This window comes from Myxocyprinus asiaticus, chromosome 1 (assembly GCF_019703515.2).
Source record: "Myxocyprinus asiaticus isolate MX2 ecotype Aquarium Trade chromosome 1, UBuf_Myxa_2, whole genome shotgun sequence".
Classification (NCBI taxonomy): Eukaryota; Metazoa; Chordata; class Actinopteri; order Cypriniformes; family Catostomidae; genus Myxocyprinus; species Myxocyprinus asiaticus.
This window is the reverse complement of record NC_059344.1, coordinates 46,725,776-46,748,621: the sequence shown is the minus strand read 5'-3', so window position 1 is coordinate 46,748,621 and position 22,846 is coordinate 46,725,776. Positions and strand designations below refer to the sequence as shown.

General features: G+C 37.9%; 1 protein-coding gene across 1 annotated transcript in view; it reads left to right on the top strand.

The window, feature by feature from the left end:
* LOC127443208 (neural-cadherin-like) overlaps positions 1-22,846 on the top strand; it is a 379,800-nt gene that overhangs the window by 343,519 nt on the left and 13,435 nt on the right. The window contains exons 30-31 of the mRNA XM_051701811.1: positions 3,210-3,390; positions 7,966-8,210. Coding sequence (XP_051557771.1) covers positions 3,210-3,390; positions 7,966-8,210 — 426 coding nt within the window. The remainder of the gene's footprint in view (positions 1-3,209; positions 3,391-7,965; positions 8,211-22,846) is intronic.

Genomic DNA, 22,846 nt, shown 5'->3' with positions numbered 1-22,846 from the left:
AATACAAGACCTGCAAATTCAAAACCAATACACTTCAAACAAAATTAAAAAAAACATGAAAATGTTGAAAATTATAAAAATAATAAAAATTCATTTATCATCAGCTCTTCATTCATTCCTTGAGGCGATAAAGTTTTTTTAAATAAAAAAATCCAAAATGCCTACCGTCTTTTTCTAGTCTGATCCATATTACCACCTTTGGCAGAAGATTTAATCACAACAATGCCAAAAAACTAAAAGGAAGATATTGGGTGGTTAAATTCCCTAAAATGCCTCACTACGGGGTTGTCAAATCCCCTCTTCTAATGGCACTTCTATGTTCTGTGATATGGTCCTTGAGATAGACCCTATTACGCGGGCACTGAATCAAATAAATAACGTTTTTAGTTAAAACAGCTTATTTTTACCTGTTTATTATTATTTACATGATGGCTAAAACTTTTCACATTTTGTGTATATTGATAGTTTATACAATTCCCACATTTAAAATTGCCATTTGGTACCAAGCCTGTGAGAGTACTAATAGAAGTTTCCTTAGGAAGGCAAGCTCTCACCACTCTATCTCTGATGTTCATTGCTCTTTTGTAGGTGATTAGTGGAGAATCTAAAAACTTATTTTATAGAAGGGGGTCACTCTGAAGAATATGTTTGTTAACCACTTTTTTAATGTCAATAGGTTTAGGTGTGTAAGTAGTGCAATAAACAAGGCTAGATTTTGATGATTTTTATTTTTATTTTTTATTTTTTTTTGGGTGTAAACACGTTTCATGACTTTTAACTTGCACTTTCTTTTCTGCACTCAAAAGCCATTCATCTTTATAATGTCTATCTTTAAATGTAGACATCATTTGTTGTAGTAAAGGCTACGGTAACAGAGATAACCACACTGTACAATTATAGTGAGCAGAATAGCATCTCAGAATGCACAACAGGTCGAACCTTGAGGCGGATGGGCTACAACAGCAGAAGAGCACCACGGGTTCCACTTCTGTCAGTCAAGAATAGAAAGCTGAGGCTGCAGTGGGCACAGGCTCACCAAAACTGGACAGTTGAATACTGAAAAAAGAATTTGGCGCCAACAGCATGAATCCATGGACCCAACCTCCTTGTGGCAACAGTTCAGGCTGGTGGCGGTGGTGTAATGGTGTGGGGAATATTTTCTTGGCACACTTTGGGCCCGTTAATACCAGTCAATCATCACTTGAATGCCACAGCCTATTTGAGTTGTTGCTGACCATGTGCATCCCTTCATGGCCACAATTTACCCATCTTCTAATGGCTACTTCCAGCATTATAATGCACCATGTCACAAATCAAAAGTATATATATATATATATATATATATATATATATATATATATATATATATATATATATATATATATATATACATATATATATACAGTATATATAAACACTCATTGACCACTTATTAAGAACACTATACTAATACTGGTTAGGGCCTCCCTTTGCTCTCAAAACAGCCTCAGTTCTTCATGGCATGGATTCCACAAGATGAAACATTCCTTTTAGAATCTAGTCCATGTTACATATCACAACATTTCTGCAGGTTTGTCAGCTGCACATCCATGCTGTGAATCTCCTGTTCTACCACATCCCATACGTGTTCTTCTGGATTCAGATTCGGTGACTGGGAAGGCCACTGAAGAACAGTGAACTCATTGTCATGTTCATGAGACCAGTTTGAGTTTGGTATATATATTATATATATATATATATATATATATATATATATATATATATATATATATATATATATATATATATATATTTATTTATATATATATCACACACCAATTATATCTATCTATACATGTGTGTGCAATATTATATATGGAATTTCAAGAAATATTTATTGATGGAGTACATGGATTTGTAAATTGTTTAAGAAGCTGAAAAATACTCCTACCTTAAAGATTCCCCCAAATACTCCAAGCAGTTCTGTGAATAGGTTTTAAGAAAAAACTCGTAGCTAGGAACTATTTGGAGAAGACCTTGTGGTTAGATAAAAATCTTTGTGAATACAGGCCCTGGTGTATATAAACAGTTACAATTACCTCACCACATGACAATTCAGCCAGCATCCCTCAACCTTCCCATCGCCTGCCTTATTTCTATCCATTCATTAATAATTTAGTTTATTATGCAGCTGAGTCTAGTTTTGAGCTCAGGCTCTCTCCCTTGGTTGCCAACTTTTGGATGTATAAAATGTATTGTCTGAATGCATTGTGTTACTTTGGAAATGAAGTAGTGTATAGTATAGTTTCTGTCTCTACATGAAACTAAACTTGGCACATACAACAGAAAATTGACCAATAAGCTTCATGGCATGAAAAACTATCACACTGTAAGTTTACTTTCGAAACAGCTCAGAATACAGCTCCCCTGATTGTTCAATCCCATTGCTACCATTTTCAGAGCTGATTTGTAGCCTTTTTGAGCTGGTTACAATAGTTTAATTGATTTCAATAAGTGGAATAGATTCAATTGTCAAAATGTGCATGGAGAGCTGTGGACAACTCCAATCAACACTTCAGCATGACATTTTAAGCAAACACAAATGCTGTGTCCCATGATCAGAAATCCAATCACTCAGTTATATCGGAGCATTTTGAAGCAGACTCACCTTTTACCACTAAATCCAATTAACTTCAGTCAGCAAAAGGACTTAGTGTGTGCATCAATCTGAAAGTGTGCCAGACAAATCTGTACAGCTTTATCAACTCATACCACAATTGCTCTATCCGTCATGACTGCACACTATTGTATTGGCAATAATGAATTATTAATACGAACGATTAATTCATAATAGGTTCAAATGCACCTTCGGTGTAGAGGGAAGTACAGCTAGCATGAAACAGACAACAGAGAAAGGGAGACAATGACAATGTGACATGAAAGAGAAGAGAAACAGAGGAGGTGAGTGGAGGTGATATTCCCTGTGCACAGCACGCATACCGCTGAACTAGTTAGCCTCGGGCACATACTTTGTGTGTTTATAAAATGCACTCTAAAAGCACTTAAAAGCTAAGGACATGGGTGGATGTGTGCATTATGTCAGGCTAACTTTGTCTAAGTGTGTGTGTTTGTGTACATGATGTACCTGTAATAGGAGGATTCACAGTTTCTGCTATATTTGTATTGTGGGAAGACGATTACTTTGTGTGAAAGCATTGTGTTTCTTACAGGCTGTATGCGGGACCTGAGACTCAATGGGCGGTATATTCCTCTGGACGGTCAGACCAGAGAGATGGTGTCAGTGGTCAGTTCTCAGGGTGTGTCTCTGGGCTGTTCCTCCGACTCCTGCAGGAAAAACCAATGCAGTCCCCCATTCACATGTGTGGACCTGTGGAGAATCCATGAGTGCAGGTACACAAACAATCACACTCATGGGCACCTGCAGGATTTCATCTGAGGGTACGATCAGAAATCTGCCTAATGCAACCTTATATCTAGGGGTTTTTTTTAGCAAAAACAACATCAAAACATTCAACTCTGGTGACTTTGAGAGAAGCATTTATTTTTATTATTATTATTATTTTCTTGAGTATGTGTAGCTTTCATGTAACTATTGGCTAAGGCATTTCTTCCAGTAACCATTCAGAACAATCGCGTTCTGGTGCTAAAAAAAAAGCAAAACGCACCACAACGAATAGAGCAGAAATAGAGTGTCTCGAGAGGCATTTTTATCAGTTGAGGAAGTTCTTTTTAATGTGACACGGCATCTAAAAAGGCAGCACTCCCATGAGAAATGCTAAAAACACAGTGAAACGTGACGCAGTTGTCAAAAGACTTTAATCTAGCGAATGTTTGCATTGAAAACGATTGATAAATAGCGTGAGTGGACCCATCAACACATTCGGTGTGAACAGCCCCTTGTTCACATGACACAGCACTAGTTGAAGTTTCTCAAAGTTATCTCTCAAAAAGACAGCCTGGCTTTTGTTTCAGTTGACTGTAGGTAAATTTCAGCTGTATCCAGCACTGTTTGTTCTGTGTTCTTAAATATCCCGATACTGTTTTGCTGTTTGAGAAACCGCTCCAAATGATTCCGTGAGAGAGCGCTCCGAACGAATTGTACTGAATCATGAATTGATTCAGACTGTTTTGCAAGCCCCTTTGGCCAATTCATTGAAAATTACTCAAAAGAATTATTCATTCACCAACAGAAATACTGACACACTTCATGATTGATGAAACATAATTTACTCATGAGTGTTTCTCAGGTCAGTTGGAGCACTCATGGTAAGCACAGTGCGTACGGCCAAACAGCTGCAGCTGCCACTGATCACATGTATGTAATACATGTGAGTCATTCCTGGGATTCGGTACTATGTATTTTATCTTTTTCAACTACATTTAATTAATACTTTATTAATTGTCTGAATACTCCATAACATAAAGCACATTTTAAGCCTCCAACAAATTATATTTTCCCATCTCAGACATCAAAGCCCTTTTATTATTTCCTATTTTTTTCTGATTTGGACACCTTTGGTTCTCAACACCGTCACTGACATAATGGAAGTGGTTGAAAATGATTCAACAAAATACTGGTTGTATACTGGTCATCTACCTACTGCTCATGTGTCCTTCATACCAATTCACTGTCTACAAATATAACATTAATGACAGTTTTCTTATTTTTTAATGTGATGAAGCTCCAAAAAGTCAAATTTTGTGTCTGTGGTATCATTATATTTGTTAAAAAATTATTAAATTCAGATTTTTAACTAAAACCCCAACTTTTTTGTGCAAGCTCTTATCATGTTAGGCTGTACTCAGCAAACAATACATTGATTTGTTTTTTAATTGTGTTTCCATTTTAATCATGCAATATTGTCACTCTCGTCTCAACCCAGCCACAATTACCCCACTACTAGGCTACTTGCACATATTATTCAAGTAAATATAGAGCATTTGTAATGTTTAATATATTGACTACTCCATGTTTTTCTTACAATATTCACAAATGTCGTGAACAGTGTTGGGTAATGTTACTTTAAAAGTAACTCTTTAGAATATTGCATTACTCCTTAAAAAGTAAATTAATAAAAAAAGTTACTTTTTATGGAAAGTAAAGCATATTGTTATTTTAGCGTTACTTTTGCATTACCTTTTTTATCACAGCCACTTTCTCTTCTGCTATGCTATGCATTCCATACAAATAAGCCATGCATTGCATACAGAAATGATACATTACAGGTTATGCTAGCTACACTCAATAAACAGATATTTAGAATGTAGGTCTTCAAGTCATATTTATAATTAAGAATCAATAGCATGAATATGCATGATTTGTTTTTCCATCAACATGCCAGCCAATTTGAATAATGAAGAATAACCACTGTCTTACCTAAAGCAGCAAAGTCCAGCACTTGAACCTGTATCATACGTCATCATATGCTGTGCCAATCGACAGTGCCAGAGACCACTGGAGATGTTTTTCAAAAGTCAGGATAAAATAAAGTGGGGAATGCCAGCCTAACATGTTCAAGGAATGTGTCTGATAATAAAATAATATTTTTCACTTAAGTCATCTCAGTGCAAGCTTGTTTTGAGTTGATCCATGGTGCATACAACACCACGTACTGGTTGATCACATACAACTTCAAACGCGCATATTGATACAACTTGAATGGAATCGTTTTAAATGCTACCAAAGTGTCATAAAAACGGTTTGTTTCACAAATCGAACTACTATAAAACTAAAATGTAGAATCTTTTTAGAGAATCTGTTTACTCCTGGTATTAATATTTGTTTCGGCTGTTACAAAAACAAGTGTACAGTGCTAAATACATGTGTAAACGTTCTCAGATTATTTAAATCATGTGCTGAGGAAAAACAACTCATCAGCACCTGATACAGCAACCCACATGAAATTATGTTTATGATCTTCTTTTAAGTGCTTAACTTACTTCTGTGCTTTTACAACTTGGGTCGGGCACCTTTTCTGTGCGCTTTTTTTTTTTTTTTTTTTTTTTTTTTTTCATAGAAATGGCTTTTTTTTACTGCAAGGTGACATCACTGACTAAACGATAAGGAAATTAGTTGACAATTCATTGATGATGGTGTTTTCATTACAGATTTTCATCCTTTTTTTTTTTTTCAGTTAGCTGTTGCAGTCCTAGTTGTCTGGGGCCGGTTGCACCAGCTATACGTAAGTTACAACTTAGCCAAGTTGTGGCGTAAATGGGCACTGTCACAATTTACGCACTACTAAATATTTGAGCGTTGCACCATTAAACTTAGGTAGGATGTAATGTGTAGTTACTGCTTTTGCCTATGCAGGACTTTTTTGCTCACTGTAATTTTTGCAAGGGCTTTAACCCTTCTCTTTTGTCTGGGTAATTGTTGGCATGTTTAAAAGTTAAATTGTATGATACTTGTTTATTTAGACAATGTCAGGGTGTTTTGGGTGGTTGCTAGGCTGTTGCTAGGAAATCAAATGACAAAAACATATGTTATGTGGCTTAAAAACCGCATATTATTGGTTACTTTAAAGACTTCGCTTTTATTTCCAACAATACATTCTGTTTTAGTTTTTTTTTTTTTTTTTTTTTTTTAAAGTTGAGAAAGTGAAAGAAAATAAATATTTGCTGTATGGCTAAAACGTACCATACAGGGTTATAATCAAAAGGGGCGTGTGTTGTATATCTACTGGACTCTACTCTTTTTTTACCTACTGGACTCTCGAATCTTTTTTGACCCAAACAGAACGGTTGTTAGAAATGTTCCTGCAAAATGGAAGGGTTAGCTGATAAACAAACAAACAATTTAAAAAAAATCCATCAACAACCAACTAATTGAAAATTTTGGAAAAGCCCATAAATAAATGCACAATACTTAATGGCACGTTTTCAGTATATCTGACATCAACATGCAATTACAATGATGTAGTAAGTGATCTACTGTATGTAGTCACAAAATAAGAGATCCTGTCCTTGAGAAATCCAATCAAAATCGGTCACTGAAGATGCATTTAAAGCAGGTGTAAACAGCAAACTATCTCAGCTGACCACTTGTGATCAGATCACCCGAGACTGTTGTTAATACCAGGTGTGAACAGAGCCTGTTTCTCACACACACTCTCACATTCTCCTGTAAACAAGCCTCAATTCACTGCTGTGAAGTCCTCTCTAATCCTTACTATGTAACACACACACACACACACACACACACACACACAAACACACAAACAAATGCTGTAGGGGGCTCTACTTAGCTAAGCCTTTGATGCACCTTGGCCCTGGGGTTGTCTGTAAACATGCCTAAGCCAAAGACTGTTAGGCAAGCATGATACGTGTGGGCTGTTCTTCACCATGGACCTGTCCACTCTTCTCCATCTGCAATGCCCACTAGAGCTGTTGTGTGTGTTTTTTTGTGAGTGTATTTGAATGACTGCAGGTATTGTCTCTCTGACTTGCCAACAGGCTGGACTATTCTCACTCTATATCAGTTTGTTAAGCATACTCTGTTCTGGCAGCAGGTCACATTGGGTTTCTATGCTGTGTGTGTGTGTGTTTTCTGTTAAGAATTTTAGAGGAAATGTCAAGATTTTTAACCATGTATTCAGTCTTCAAATGTTTAATTCTTTCAGTGCTCCATCTGTACTTTGCTGATCTCTCGGGCAAAGTCCAATTCAATATGTGATGTGGAGCTCATTTTATTCACACAGGAGTTTAAATGTACCAGTTCACTGTGAAATATTTTGTGTTTACATATGTTAGGTCAGTGTGGGCAGTTTTTGTTATACATAAAGTTTGTTAAAGTAATAAAAGTTTCCTTTTCATATTCATCAGTGCTTTTTTTAATTTCTGAACTGCTAGCCACACCAAACAGAATTGCAATTTGAATGTTTCCAAACAAGTTTTCCTAAAACTATTTTTAAAGAAAGTATTTTAACTTTGACTTTTATTTTTTGTCTCTGTCTCCAATCCCAGGTGTCCCCAAGGACACATGGTCAAGGCAAACTCCACAGGCAAGTTCTGTATGTACACACTCTGTGCCAGTCGCCCGTGCCACAGGGGCACATGTGTGGCACAGTCTCCCTCCAAATTCACATGCCACTGTCCAGAGGGCTACCGTGGCCGGCACTGTGAAGTGACGCTGGCCATTTACCAAGACGATGTGGGGCTCAGTTTCAGCTCCCTCTTCGCCATATGCATCTGCTTTATGGCCCTCCTAGGTAGCTATATCCAAAATATGTTCTTACCCCTCTAGTGATGCATGTTAAAGGGTTGTTCACCCAGAAATGAAAATTCTCTCATCCTTTACTCAGCATCATGTAATTCCTAACCCATAGGAATTTTGTTCTTTTGACAGACACAAAAGGAGCTGTTTAGCACACTGTCAAGCTCCAAAAATGACAATAACAAAAAAAAAAGGACCCTGAGAGTAATCCATACAACTCTTGTGCAATTTTCAGTATATTCCAGTCTTCTGCAGCCACATTATAGCTTTATGTGAAGAATAAACAGAATTGAAATGACATTAGGGTGAGAAAATGGTTTGTTTGTTTGTTTGTTTGTTTGGTTTCATTTTTGAATGAACTACCCTTTGTGTTTGCCTGTTTTGTTGTGTTTCTGTGTGTCTTGTCTTGTTCAACATGTTTACTATGCTACATTTATTCAGCCTTATTTTACATAGCCTATAATTAATATAAGTTATAATATTAATGATAATTATTATGTTTATAATGCATTTATCCTGCCTTATATCCAACTTATTTATCTTTAGCATATAAGCTACAATTATTAGTAATGGTAATTATGGCACTTAATATATGTGTGACTCAGTACATTGATGAATGTGATATTTGCTCTTAAAATTATCACATTATGTCTGTGCATTTGTGATGCACTTTTGTTAAAGCTTACAGTCTTTATTAACAGTTTAATATAAAGTGGATAGTTATTAATATTATTTTGTTTAATGGTAATATCTTTCATTATCCAAACTCACCTTCATGCAGATATTTTTAGAAGGAGTCTTCAATTAACATGTACGCCCATTGGTTCAGCTGCATAAATATTAATTGTGGTCCCCACAATCACTGACCCTCATGTATTTTTAAAGTTATTTTGGTGGTTGGCACATAAATATTCTCATATTGTGATTATGTGCCATGTATCTATTCATATGCATTTTCCAATTTTTATGTAGGAGCTAGAAGAGTTTGGTATTTATTCCATACATATGCCCAAGTTTCCTATTGATTGTGTCCTCATGCACTGTGTTTTGCTCCCATTGTCTGACAGCGCTAAAGAACAAAGGCTACATAATCAATGATCATGACAGGTGAAACCCGAATTAACTCCCTTCATTCCAACGTCCTCATCTGCCTGCATAGCTGTGCTCAGCAAGGCCAAAGGGAACCAAACAATCTTTTTCCTCCACTCACAGTTTCGTTCCAATATAGACTTAACATGACCTTATTCATTCTTAGCTCCAGTTGCTTTTTAAAGTGTTAATTACTTGATTTTTAGGCACACATTGTGCTGTTTACCCAAGCCAGGCTGGAAATTGAAATCAATGCACCAGTGTTTTGTGGAGAATTTCAATAGTGCCGACTGTCCTCAACAAAATTTAAGTAGCCCATAAGGTTTTTGTCCCCTCCTTTTTCTGCTTCCGTCTTTATTTCTGCATTGTTTTGCTGGGTTCATTCCTGTTTGTTTGGAGCGATGCCAAAGAGAGGCAAGAGGAGAGTCAGAGGAATAAAAGGTTCAAGCTCTCTCGACACCATACGAAAGACTTGGGCACAGTGTTAAGAAGATTGTTTCGTCCTGTAAGACGGTTAATAGGTTTAGCACACTGTGCTAACACAACGCCTCCACATAACCCCATGAGTAGACTAAACAGATGCAGAGAGATGACTCTGAACCGGAGGGGAGGGATTTACTTTTAGGCTTTATTGTGGTTTATATTGGTGATGCCAAGTGTATGCTCTGTGTATTCAATCGAAATATCATACTATCGATATTTACCTCCACAGGCTAAAACTTTTTGCCACACCTACCAGTGGCAGGAGAATTGAGGTGAATTTAGTGGATATTTTGTATTATTTCTATTACAGAATATATGTGACCTGCTTCATAATTTTTTGTCCCTTTGTCCCAGAAACACATTTTAAGTTTTACGCACTAAAGTAAAAAAGAAAGTCTCAGCCAATATTTAAATGGATATGTCTCTGGAATGGTTTGGAGTAGAAACATGAGAATCACATACGAAAAGCCAAGACTTTCCTTTTTATTTAAACGCACATTGTTTTTGGGGGTAAAAGTGACTCAAAATGATGAAGGACGTCACATATTTTTGTCTTGATGGCTCATCTCGTCACAGTCAGCCTATTCTGACCCATCTTAGATCCATCGTGATATTGTTCTTCATAATTTTGTTTTGGTGGCATAATGCAAGAAATATTCCACATATATTGTATGTACTGTCACATTAGATAAACCGCTGATGATAAATGTATACAACAGGAAATGTTTTTAGAACGCATGTGAGTCGTGACATACAGTATGTTTTCTTAAACGGTTTATGTCTTTGGATCTAATCGCTTTTGTCACTTACATCAGCAAAGATCAGACTATAGTTCTTATAATTCAGTTAAAACCATGTAATGTGGTTGTTCCTAATAAAGTTACTAGCCAACTTGCGACTTTTACTCACATTTGGCACATGGTGATGACAGCATTGTAGTTTTGATATAAGGAAACTGATTCGGAGATATGAAATATACTGTCCCATGGTGAAGTAGTCTAACATATCTATTTAAGGGCTGGCTACTGACTCCATGATGACCCAAAATTAGTAAAAAATTCTGTCCTAAGAACACTCAGCAGAGAGGCATTTTTTTTACCTCTGTTACACGTGGACTGCCAAGCATCTTTATACAGCAATCATGATATGGAGATTTGACATTCACACAGTGTACAGTTGAAGTCAGAGGTTTACATACACCTTAGCCAAATACATTTAAACTCAGTTTTTCACAATTCCTGACATTTAATCGTAGAAAACTTTTCCTGTCTTAGGTCAGTTAGGATCACTACTTTATTTTAAGAATGTGAAATGTCAGAATAATATTAGAGAGAATGACTTAGGGAAAGATGGGCTTTCATTTCTTTCATCACATTCCCAGTGGGTCAGAATTTTACATACACTTTGTTAGTGTTTGGTAGCAGTGCTTTTAAATTGTTTAACTTGGGTCAAACCTTTTGGGTAGCCTTCCACAAGCTTCTCACAATAAGTTGCTGGACTTTTGGCCCATTCCTCCATTCCTCATGTTTTTAGGCCTCCTTGCTTGCACATGCTTTTTCAGTTCTGCCCACAAATTTTCTATCAGATTGAGGTCAGGGCTTTGTGATGGCCACTCCAATACCTTGACTTTGTTGTCGTTAAGCCATTTTGCCACAATTTTGGAGGTATGCTTGTGGTCATTGTCCATTCGGAAGACTCATTTGCAACCGTGCTTTAACTTCCTGGCTGATGTCTTGAGATGTTGCTTCAATATATCCACATAATTTTCCTTCCTCATGATGCCATCTATTTTGGGAAGTGCACCAGTCCCACCTGCAGCAAAGCACCCCCACAACATGAAGCTGCCACCCCCATGCTTCACAGTTGGGATGGTGTTCTTTGGCTTGCAAGCCTCACACTTTTTCCTCCAGACATAACGATGGTCATTATGGCCAAACAGTTAAGTTTTTGTTTTGTCAGACCAGAAGACATTTAAAGTAAGAGCTTTGTCCCCATGTGCATTTGCAAACTGTAGTCTGGCTTTTTTATGGTGGTTTTGGAGCAGTGGCTTCTTCCTCACTGAACAGCCTTTCAGGTTATGTCGGTTAAGAACTCTTTTTACTGAGGATATAGATACTTGTCTACCTGTTTCCTCTAGCAACTTCACAAGGTCCTTTGCTGATGTTTGGGACTGATTTCAACTTTTAGCACCAAACTACATTCATCTCTAGGAGACAGAATGCGTCTCCTTCCTGAGCGGTATGATGGCTGCGTGGTCCCATGGTGTTTATACTTGCATACTATTGTTTGCACAGATGAACATGGTACCTTCAGGCATTTGGAAATTGCTCCCAAAGATGAACCAGACTTGTGGAGGTCCATAATTTTTTTTCTGATTTCTTTAGATTTTCCCATGATGTCAAGCAAAGAGGCACTGAGTTTGAAGGTAGGCCTTAAAATACATCCACAGGTACACCTCCAATTCAGTACACCTCCTGTCAGAAGCTAATTTTCTGAAAGCTTGACATAATTTTCTGGAATTTTCCAAGCTGCTTAAAGACACAGTTAACTTAGTGTATGTAAACTTCTGACCCACTAGAGTTGTGTTATAGTCAAATAAAAGTGAAACAATCTGTCTGTAAACAATTGTTGGAAAAATTACTTGTGTCATGCACAAAGTAGAAGTCCTAAATGACTTGCCAAAACTATGGTTTGCTAATATTAAATCTGTGGAGTGGTTAAAAAATTAGTTTTAATTATTTTTTTTCCAGAAGTTTAATGTAAACTTCTGACTTCAACTGTATATGCTCACTTGCGGCAATAACCACCCATTGTAACTTCAAAATATGGATTTGAATGATTATGGTTTATAGTGCTCTTTGACAGTCTCTCTTCCCTCGACTCTCATGGGATACTTTTTTTATGTCTGTGTGAAAAATGTATTTTAGTATAGAGACTTTCAGTAAAGACTCTTGAACTCCATGTTCATCATTTTTCTTGAATTTTGGTCATATGTCCTCTGAGATTTAAAAAATAAGCTCAAGTACCATTTACAGTGCATCCGGAAAGTATTCACAGCGCTTCACTTTTTCCACATTTTGTTATGTTACAGCCTTATTCCAAAATGGATTAAATTCATTATATTCCTCAAAATTCTACAAACAATACCCCATAATGACAACATGAAAGAAGTTTGTTTGAAACCTTTGCAAATTTATTAAAAATAAAAAAACGAAAAGAAAAAAAAATCACGTACATAAGTATTCTCAGCCTTTGCCATGACACTCAAAATTGAGCTCAGGTGCATCCTGTTTCCACTGATCATCGTTGAGATGTTTCTACAACTTGATTGGAGTCCACCTGTGGTAAATTCAGTTGATTGGACATGATTTGGAAAGGCACACACCTGTCTATATAAGGTCCCACAGTTAACTATGCATGTCAGAGCACAAACCAAGCCATGAAGTCCAAGGAATTGTCTGTAGACCTCCGAGACAGGATTGTATCAAGGCACAGATCTGGGGAAGGGTACAGAAAAATTTCTGCAGCATTGAAGGTCCCAATGAGCACAGTGGCCTCCATCATCCGTAAATTGAAGAAGTTTGGAACCACCAAGACTCTTCCTAGAGCTGGCCGCTCAGCCAAACTGAGCGATTGGGGGAGAAGGGCCTTAGTCAGGGAGGTGACCAAGAACCTGATGGTCACTCTGACAGAGCTCCAGCATTTCTCTGTGGAGAGAGGAGAACCTTCCAGAAGAACAACCATCTCTGCAGCACTCCACCAATCAGGCCTGTATTGTAGAGTGGCCAGACGGAAGCCACTCCTCAGTAAAAGGCACATGACATCCCACCTGGGGTTTGCCAAAAGGCACCTGAAGGACTCTCAGACCATGAGAAACAAAATTCTCTGGTCTGATGAAACAACGATTGAACTCTTTGGCCTGAATGGCAAGCGTCATGTCTGGAGGAAACCAGGCACCGCTCATCACCTGGCCAATACCATCCCTACAGTGAAGCATGGTGGTGGCAGCATCATGCTGTGGGGATGTTTTTCAGTGGCAGGAACAGGGAGACTAGTCAGGATCGAGGGAAATATGAATGCAGCAATGTACAGAGACATCCTTGATGAAAACCTGCTCCAGAGCACTCCGGACCTCAGACTGGGACGAAGGTTCATCTTCCAACAGGACAACGACCCTAAGCACACTGCCAAGGTATCAAAGGAGTGGTTACGGGACAACTCTGCGAATGACCTGATGGAGCTTGAGAGGTCCTTCAAAGAAGAGTGGGAGAAACTGCCCAAAAATAGGTGTGCCAAGCTTGTAGCATCATACTCAAAAAGACTTGAGGCTGTAATTGGTGCCAAAGGTGCTTCAACAAAGTATTGAGCAAAGGCTGTGAATACTTATGTACATGTGATTTTTTTTTTTCCATTTTTTATTTTTAATAAATTTGCAAAGATTTCAAACAAACTTCTTTCACATTGTCATTATGGGGTATTATTTGTAGAATTTTGAGGAAAATAATGAATTTAATCCATTTTGGAATAAGGCTGTAACATAACAAAATGTGGAAAAAGTGAAGCACTGTGAATACTTTCCAGATGCACTGTATACTTTCTACACTTACATAAGGATCTCAAGGTTTCAATTTTTTCTACTTCAACTAAACCAAGACCAAGGATTTCTAATTTTCACATCTCCATTTTCCCCCTTTTCTAATTTCATTGAATGACACTATGTGGTCTTGAAACTGTCATAAAATGTGTTTGATTTAGGTAGAAGTTGACATTGTAGGTGTTCAAAAGCAGTAGAAGTTAAAATTCACATGTAATTTTTAGCATTTCTTCCTATTTAACCCTCAGCTAATCTACAGTGTGACTCAATGTTGAATTGTGCATCACTTTTGGATCTATAATTTTAAATGTGTGGCACTGATCATGAGATTGCAATTATGTGTTTAAAACATACAACATAAAAACACAGGTGTGCTGAAGTGCTAATAGATTAATTCATGTATAGAATTTGTAGTGTCAGATCCTTCATTATTGAACTGTCAGATGTAGGATTTTATATGTAAATAATTAGTTTAAGAATCTTGGCCGCATTCAACCACCATTATATGTTGGGAATTAATGATTTTGTGACAGGTTATATTTACAACTGCCAGCGTTCATCACCAATTATATGTAGGGAATTTACATAATGGTTAGCCTATGGCTTTAAGCTTATTCCTGCGTTATTTTCCAACCACTAATGCAAAGAATTTAGCTCAAAGGGAATCTTGATTCAGGGAATAATATAAGAATAAATTTTTACATAAGATCAATGTCTTTGGCCAGCGATGAGTTGATCTGAACGTAATGTTAATTCATTGAGTAATAATACTTTCAATGTGGTTGAAAATAATATCACAAATAGATTTAAACAATATTTATGAGCACATGGCTTTAGGATCAACAGATTTCTAGGGACTAATATGATTTGATAAAATACATAGTCAAATTTTCAATACAAAAATCTAATTTTGTATTCACAGTCTTTGAATACAAACAAGACTTTATTGCTAATCTACAACATAAAACTAATCTAACACACATAGACTAACATCAAAAAGGTTGGTAAGTGTGGTTAAAAGACCAGCACTGTGGGGCAGTGGTGGCTCAGCGGTTAAGGCTCTGGGTTTACTGATCAGAAGGTCAGGGGTTTAAGCCCCAGCACCGCCAAGATGCCACTGTTGGGCCCTTGAGCAAGGCCCTTGACCCTATCTGCTCCAGGGGTTCTGTATCATGGCTGACCCTGCACTCTGACCCCAGCCTAGCTGGGATATGTGAAAAAAAGAAGAATTTCACTGTATATGTATAATGTGTGATAAATAAAGAAAATTATAATTAATTATAAAGTGAGCTGTAACAGAAGGTGAATGGAAATTATCTGTAACAGAGAAAATTTCATGTTATGGAGTCTATAGACCATGCTCTGAGAACCTTCTATACTTCATTTAGTATTTGTTCGATTTGAAATCGGGTTACACCAAGTATTTAAATAAAACACCAGCACTTTCTAGCAAAAGCTTGTAGGTGTACTTGCGTTTCGTTGCATTGCTTTGGTTCTTTGGCTGGGTCCGTAGAAAGTTCTGGTTGTGCTCCGTCAATGTTTTGGACCTCTGTTTAAGATTGTGGATGCCGGATAGTTCAGTGCTGGAATGATCAGGCGGGGCTTTGAAGCGATGACTTCGACATCTTTGGAGAAGTCAGTCAGGATGGAGTTTGAAAACTCACGCTTGGTTCAGTTTCTAGGAGCCCTTTGTTCGGTTCGATGGATGGGTGATGGAATGACCAGGTAGAGCCCCGGATGCAAGTCCTCCCACAAGGGAGACTCGAGACTTGTGTGTAAGCCGAAGAGCAAGCGAGAGGGGTTGTCCATGCTGGTCTTTTAACCATTTCTGTTTGGTCACACCCCGAAGAGGCTCAAAGCCAATCAGAGGCGGCTTTTCAGAGGGCCTGTGATCAAAGTTTCCTCCCCTCAAGATAATTAATTTATGACCCTTTGTTCTAAGTTTCCACAGTTTTCCCGTTCAGAAAAAGAGCATAAGCTTATCCTTACTTTTATATAATGAAATCAGTGCAAGAGACATGACACATTCTCTACGTATACAGACAAGCATTTACATATGAATCATGACATACTTTCTCTTTGTGGTTACTTCACTACACATTTAAAGTTTTATATAAATTATTATACATTTTATAAGTGTGTATCATGAATGCACAAGGTCAGAATAATGCATTCTATGATTCTATCCACAGATAGGCATCATTCGATGCATGTTAATATATAAAACTTGGTTATGTGCGTTGTGAAATGTAAAGTTAGATTTGAGTCCAGCAATTGTGTCAAAGTTCATAGATCCTTTTTAGCTGCTGTTTGCAGAATAACAATCAGGTCTCATGATTCCTCTTAGTTTAATTTTAAGCAAAGAAATTGGAAATGTTCAAGAACTTGATGGAGTCTGCTTTAGCTCTGTGTCTTTATTAGGGATGTGTGGAACGACTAATTTCACTGACGTTTAAAGTAAAATTTTGAAGTCAACTTGTCGACTAGTCTAAAAAGATACCAACCTTCAGAAATGTTGTGCGTATTTCATGACGTGCAGTCGTGCATTAGCCATTGATCTAATATGACAGCTGTTTGGTAAAGAACGTTAACCAATAACAGTTATGGAAAAAATTTGGAAAAAATAGGCCTGTGATGTAGCCTACAATAAACCTAATGTATTCTAAACATGACGTGCACACAGAATAAAAGATAGTTTAACCCGTTAAGCAGTCGGCACCTCATTGAAAATAGCCTTCTTAATCAGCAGATTAAAAAAATGCCATACCTAGTCATTTTCTAGGCTACTTACTCAAAAGCATATATTTTTTGATTAGCAACATTAACATGTTGACATGGTTACCTGAGGCGGCTATCCTGTGCTTGAAAAAACCTGCACAGTGGAAAAACGTAACACTTCCCACCCCATTCCACCATGAGAAATTTGACAGGTAGAAGTGAAATCCGTAAAAAAAAAAAAAAAACAATCCCTTGATCCACAGTCTAACCTGGAAAGCCGATACAATCACTGTTAATACTAGCCATGATTTGTGTCACTTGATCAAAATGTTTAATAATATTACATTCACTATAATTTTAACAGAACCTGCACCCACATTCTAAACCACATTTTCCATGCATATGAAAGGATGCATTCCATGCATTTTCCACTGCCAAGCAGGAACTGATTTTAGAATTTGTGCTAAAAACTAGTGTTCTTTTGAAACGTCTTTGCATAATTACCTATTTCTCAGGAAAATAGCAAGTTGTGCCTTTGTGCCCTTCATTATCATATAATACACCCACAGTTTGCACCCATACACCCACAGATATCAGAAACACACTCACGAAAATTGGATATGACGTAGTGCACGTCTTTGCGCTTAGTGCTGCGCTTAATACGGCCACGAAAATAGAGCCTTTAGTCTTTCACTCTTGGTTCCGTTACTTGGCCCAAAATCCAAGTTCTACCTCCCTGTCCTTGCTGGTCTCTTTACATATTGTACTTTTACGTCTGAAATACAGTTTCAATGTAGCTGTTGCTAGCATTGTTGGTGTAATCTGATTACAAAGTAATTACTAATTTTAATCTAATCACTTTTGGTCAAAAAGTAGTGGCTTGACAACAGGGCCATTGGAAGTGGGGTACTGCAGGTGCTGCAGCACCCCCTGGTGTCAAGATGATGGTTGTTCTTTTCTTTTTGTCTTTTTTTTTTTTTGTCTTTTTTTTTTTATGCAACAAAATATTTTGGATATGTTTTCCTAAAAAACTGTATGCTTAAGCAAGTCTTAAGAAATAATTTACAACACTGAATAGTGTCATAATTATTTATAAATCATCTAATCTCAACAACCCCTGAACGCCAAGCCACGTTTGGACTATTTTTACTATTGGAGCACCTAGTCACGCATCTCATGGTAACGCTTTTGGTTTATTATAAGCTGCCGCTGAACAATTTAATATTAACAGTTATCAGTACCTTTTAACATTACACTGCTAGGCTATACTCTTGCTGCAAAAATGTAGTTGTCTATGTTCTTGTGCGCTGTGAAGTTTGGGATTTGAAACTAAAATGTGGATATGTTCTTGGCTGCTGGTCACAACGGGACCTGTCATACATTTGATTGAAATTGTAGCGTGTTTAAAGATTATGCACGAGTGTTCTGAATGCACTGATAATATAATGTTTAAGTTTGACTGTGCTTTCGTGTTGGATGATAATGGGAAAGCCACCCTTCCAGGGGGTTCAGTGTATGTGTATGTGCATGTGCATGGCTTGCAATGGTATGAGAGAAAAGTGAGTCAAAGATTTTGAAAGAGAATTGTACGGACAAGAATAAATCTCAGAAAAGTAGAACGACTGCACTCGTTCATTAACAGTGTTTGTTACAGTAATATAGTAGCCTATGTAATATTACAAGGTGACGTTATCGATTTTTTAAGAGTTTGAGCAGGTTTCAGTGAACTTTGAGTACACCCACAGCACACTGTGTATTAAGTAAAGCCTATTTCTCTGTGCCCTTAAAAACCCATGTACATACAAAAATGCACCTCCCACTACAGCACCCTCAATTTAAATAATCTTCCCATGGCCCTGCTTGACAGGGCTTGACATTAACACAGCCCACCCGCCAAATGCGGGTAGATCACGGCAGTGGCAGGTAACTCTGTCACTCTTACTAGCCACTTTTACCTGCATTGAAAATTCTCTGAATTTCGATCTGCAGCCGAAACAAATTTATTTGTATTTATCTTGTGTTCGACGCTTTATAAGCACTTAATCTACCTCTCATATATAACACACGCATCTGTGCGAGGCAAATGGAACCTGGTTTCATGTGAACCGCCGCAGCACACACTCAGCAGCACGCTCCAGAGACAGCCAGAGCTCTGGGATAGCTTGAGTCAATCAGGCTTCACTCGTTATCATGAAGGATACTACAAAACTTATGTGACCCATTTTAATTCTACAGAGAATGCTGTACTTTAAAGCAATATATGGAGGAAGCCAAACCTCTCAAAGTGCTAGACAGCGCTGACAAAGTAAAGAGGGGTTTTTTTTTTTTTCTTGTAGTACCACTAACTTGTAACTGTATAGATTTATATTAAATCTAATAGTTTGAATCTATTAGACTTAATTTGTATTATACATGTGAAAGTTGTAGTTAAAGTTTCTAAATGTATTTAGGCTGTTAATTTTTTTAGAAAGACTATATACATTGACCTAACCATCGTAATAAGGAGCCATCTATGGTCTTTCCTGTGGTTTTGGCATTTTATTACCAATGTCACTGTTAAACAATGAAAGAACAATGGTGAACTTTAATAAAGTCAAGTACAATTTTGAATGAAGGGGACTTCCATGAATTATTACACATTATTGACAAAGTTTGTCTCCTGTTCTACTCCTGTTCTAACTGGCAGTGTTTGCCTTCAGATATTCCAAGAGATGACTTAAATCATTATGCCTGTGTCCTGCTAAACTCATATTATTCATATTCAAATAAAATGTCCAAACAGCCTACAATGAGCCTAATTTGCATAGAGGTATGTTTAAAAGAATGACAATGATTTAATTTAAATACTCAAGAAAGGTATTTCAGGTCTGATTGTGCCTGCTTGAACTAGATTTCGGTTGGTTAGTGAATAGGACAGTTTGTTTTTTGCATTGAAATATCAAAAGGGGCACAACTGTTTATTCAGTTTGCCACTTAATATCTTTCAAAGCTTTGAAGCAACTAATTGGGCAAACTTTTGAAAATCCTGCAATTAGTTCTTACTCACAAGTGTCCTATAGTATCAGCCAGGTATCTTTTAAGCATAATGTTTCTTTGTGGACTGAGAAAAACCTGTGCATCCCCGGAAGCTGCATATTAATTCAGGCAATCAAATTCAACTTGTGATTTTCATAAGTGCTTTTCAGTTTTGTGTGCAGTATTCATGGCTGTGGACGGTCTGTCTGAGGATGAGCTAATTAAGAGGGGACCGTGTAAATGACAGCTGAGATATGGACAAAGCAATATGTTGGCAATATACTGTATATAAAAAGACAGAAAGACACGAGGTACAGAAGAGCTCCTTTCTTCTCTCTATAGTCAACAACATTACATTTTGATGTTCTCTAGCATTGTTGAACTCATTATTAGCAGGCATTGATTTATTTAGAGGTGTTCTGTGTTTTTCTATTCTCCTCTTCCTCTGTATTTTCCACTATAATGGAGGAAATTCAGGACTTTTTTGGGGAGCAGCAATGCTATGAAATTATAATCACAGTAATACTTTCTATGGAGCCCTTATCTATAATGCTTTTGAAATGTCTCGTAATATGCCTTTTAATAAGTTTTAACTTCTCATCAGTAAATGTCACCACAATTATAATACATTATAATGCCTACCTATTCATAGTTATACCTTAGACTATAATAATTTGAAGCCAAAAATATGGAGGAAATGAACAAATCCCATGGAGCATTGGACGTAATCGAATGAATTAGCAATTAAGTATACAGACAACATATTACAAATGTATTGCAAAATATTCAGATACATACAAATATTTAAGTAGTTTGAAAGTGAAGGGAGACCGACTCGACTGCATCATTCGCAGTGCGTCATGGAAGTGGGTGGTCGCTGCTGGGCTCTTTTGCTGCAGTTTGTTTGCTGAGATTCTTTTATTTGTGGATGTTTTCTCTTTATGATAATGGATAGTGTTGTTCTTCACCAGGAATTTCACTATTAATTTTTTTTTTTTTTTAAATGAAGTTGAAATAATGCCGAATGATAGCTTTAACAGAAGCATATACCATTGATTAACAACCTTGGAGCTAATAGTCGGTCTGTCTTTAAAGGTTTATAAGTTGGAGAAAATAAAATGGATTTTTACTTCCAGAACCTGACTGTTGCACTCTATTATAGATTGGCATGGAAAGTACAATTTAAATAATGGTGCTGCTGTCTCCACGAGCAATTACACAGAAAACAAATATCAGAAATTGTCTTAAGTACAGTACAGAAAATAAATACAGACTATTTCAATGACATAACTAAGAAAAAAAAAAGGAGAAAATGAAGTTCTGCTTGCAGATATCAGATTTACTTGCTACTATGTGCCTCAAACGAAACTTTGAACATTTTTAAAAGATTTGATGTCACTTACCTGGCAAACCCAGTGATTATTTGATCCTCAAAAGCGCTCAGTGTATATATTATGCATCAGATAGTTAATGCACGAATTGTGGGCAGCTTGTAGGTGTGCCGTCAGAGGCTGAGACCAGTTAAGAGGTGCTGGTGTAGAATTGTGCTGCAAAGCTTCATTGAATTACTCAGATCCATTAGATTAATCCAAAAAGCAGTTATCAAGGTCAGACACATCCTTTATAAGACCTTCTAGAAAACACAATGCCCATTTCTGCCTGTCTTTATGGCCCCTTAACCATATGTCAGTTCCCTATCTGTCACTCACTCGACGTTGGTTTGTCACTCTTGGGAGCCCGAGACACCTCTGGTCTTTGATAAAAGGCCAATAAAAATTGGCGAGTGGTATTTGCATGCCACTCCCCCGGACATACGGGTATAAAAGGAGCTGGTATGCAACCACTCATTCAGATTTTCTCTTCGGAGCCGAACGGTCATGCTCATTGAGCTGAATACTACTGTTCATTCACCTCTGCTGGATCTGACGGTGCATTTCAGTGGCTTCTCCCTCCTCTGCACTGGTGCACTGCAGAGAATGCCCCTGGGCGCTTCGGCAGAAAAACTAGAGAGTATATTTTCTGAAAGAGCATTTTTCCCCTCTAAAAGAGTATATATTTCTCTAAAAGAGAGCACACACGGAACGTCTTTTTAAAGACGCGTCTTTTTAAAGATGCTTTTCCGATTGTGTGTTATTCCTGGTTGCGCTCGTTATCTCTCACCTTCTAACGGTCACAATCACTGTCTTTCGTGTCTGGGCACTGCTCACGCGGAGACAGCGTTCGTGGATGGTCATGTTCTCATTGCGAGAATATGTCCATGGCAACGTTGCGGTCGCGGCTTGCCTTCGTAAGAAAGCGAGCCACCCCAGAGGCTCCCGCCTCGGTCCTTTTACCCACGGGTATGAGGCCAGCGCAGCTAGCACTGGGGGCGATTTGGGGACCCCAATGTGACCGCCTCCGCCGGGTATTCCCCCGTGGACATCCCATTCCCCAGCACGCTCATCTGCCCCGATCGGGCTTCCGGGTGAGTCCGCCGGCTCGTCTCACGGCGAGTTCGACCTCTTATTCGGAGCCCGTGAAAGTGATGAGCTCTCGAGCGCAGCATCGGAGAGCGGGCTCGTCCAGTCAGAAGCCTCAGCTGTGTTCCTCCCTTCAGGGTCGATTGCCCAGTCGCAGCCGCGAGCGTCAGTTAGAGTGGATTTCACTGCTCTTCCCTGAACCCTCACGGCTCGGTGATTGGTTCCTGGGCTCGCGGCGCCGCTCAAAGCCATGCCCCGCCCCCGCTCCTTTAT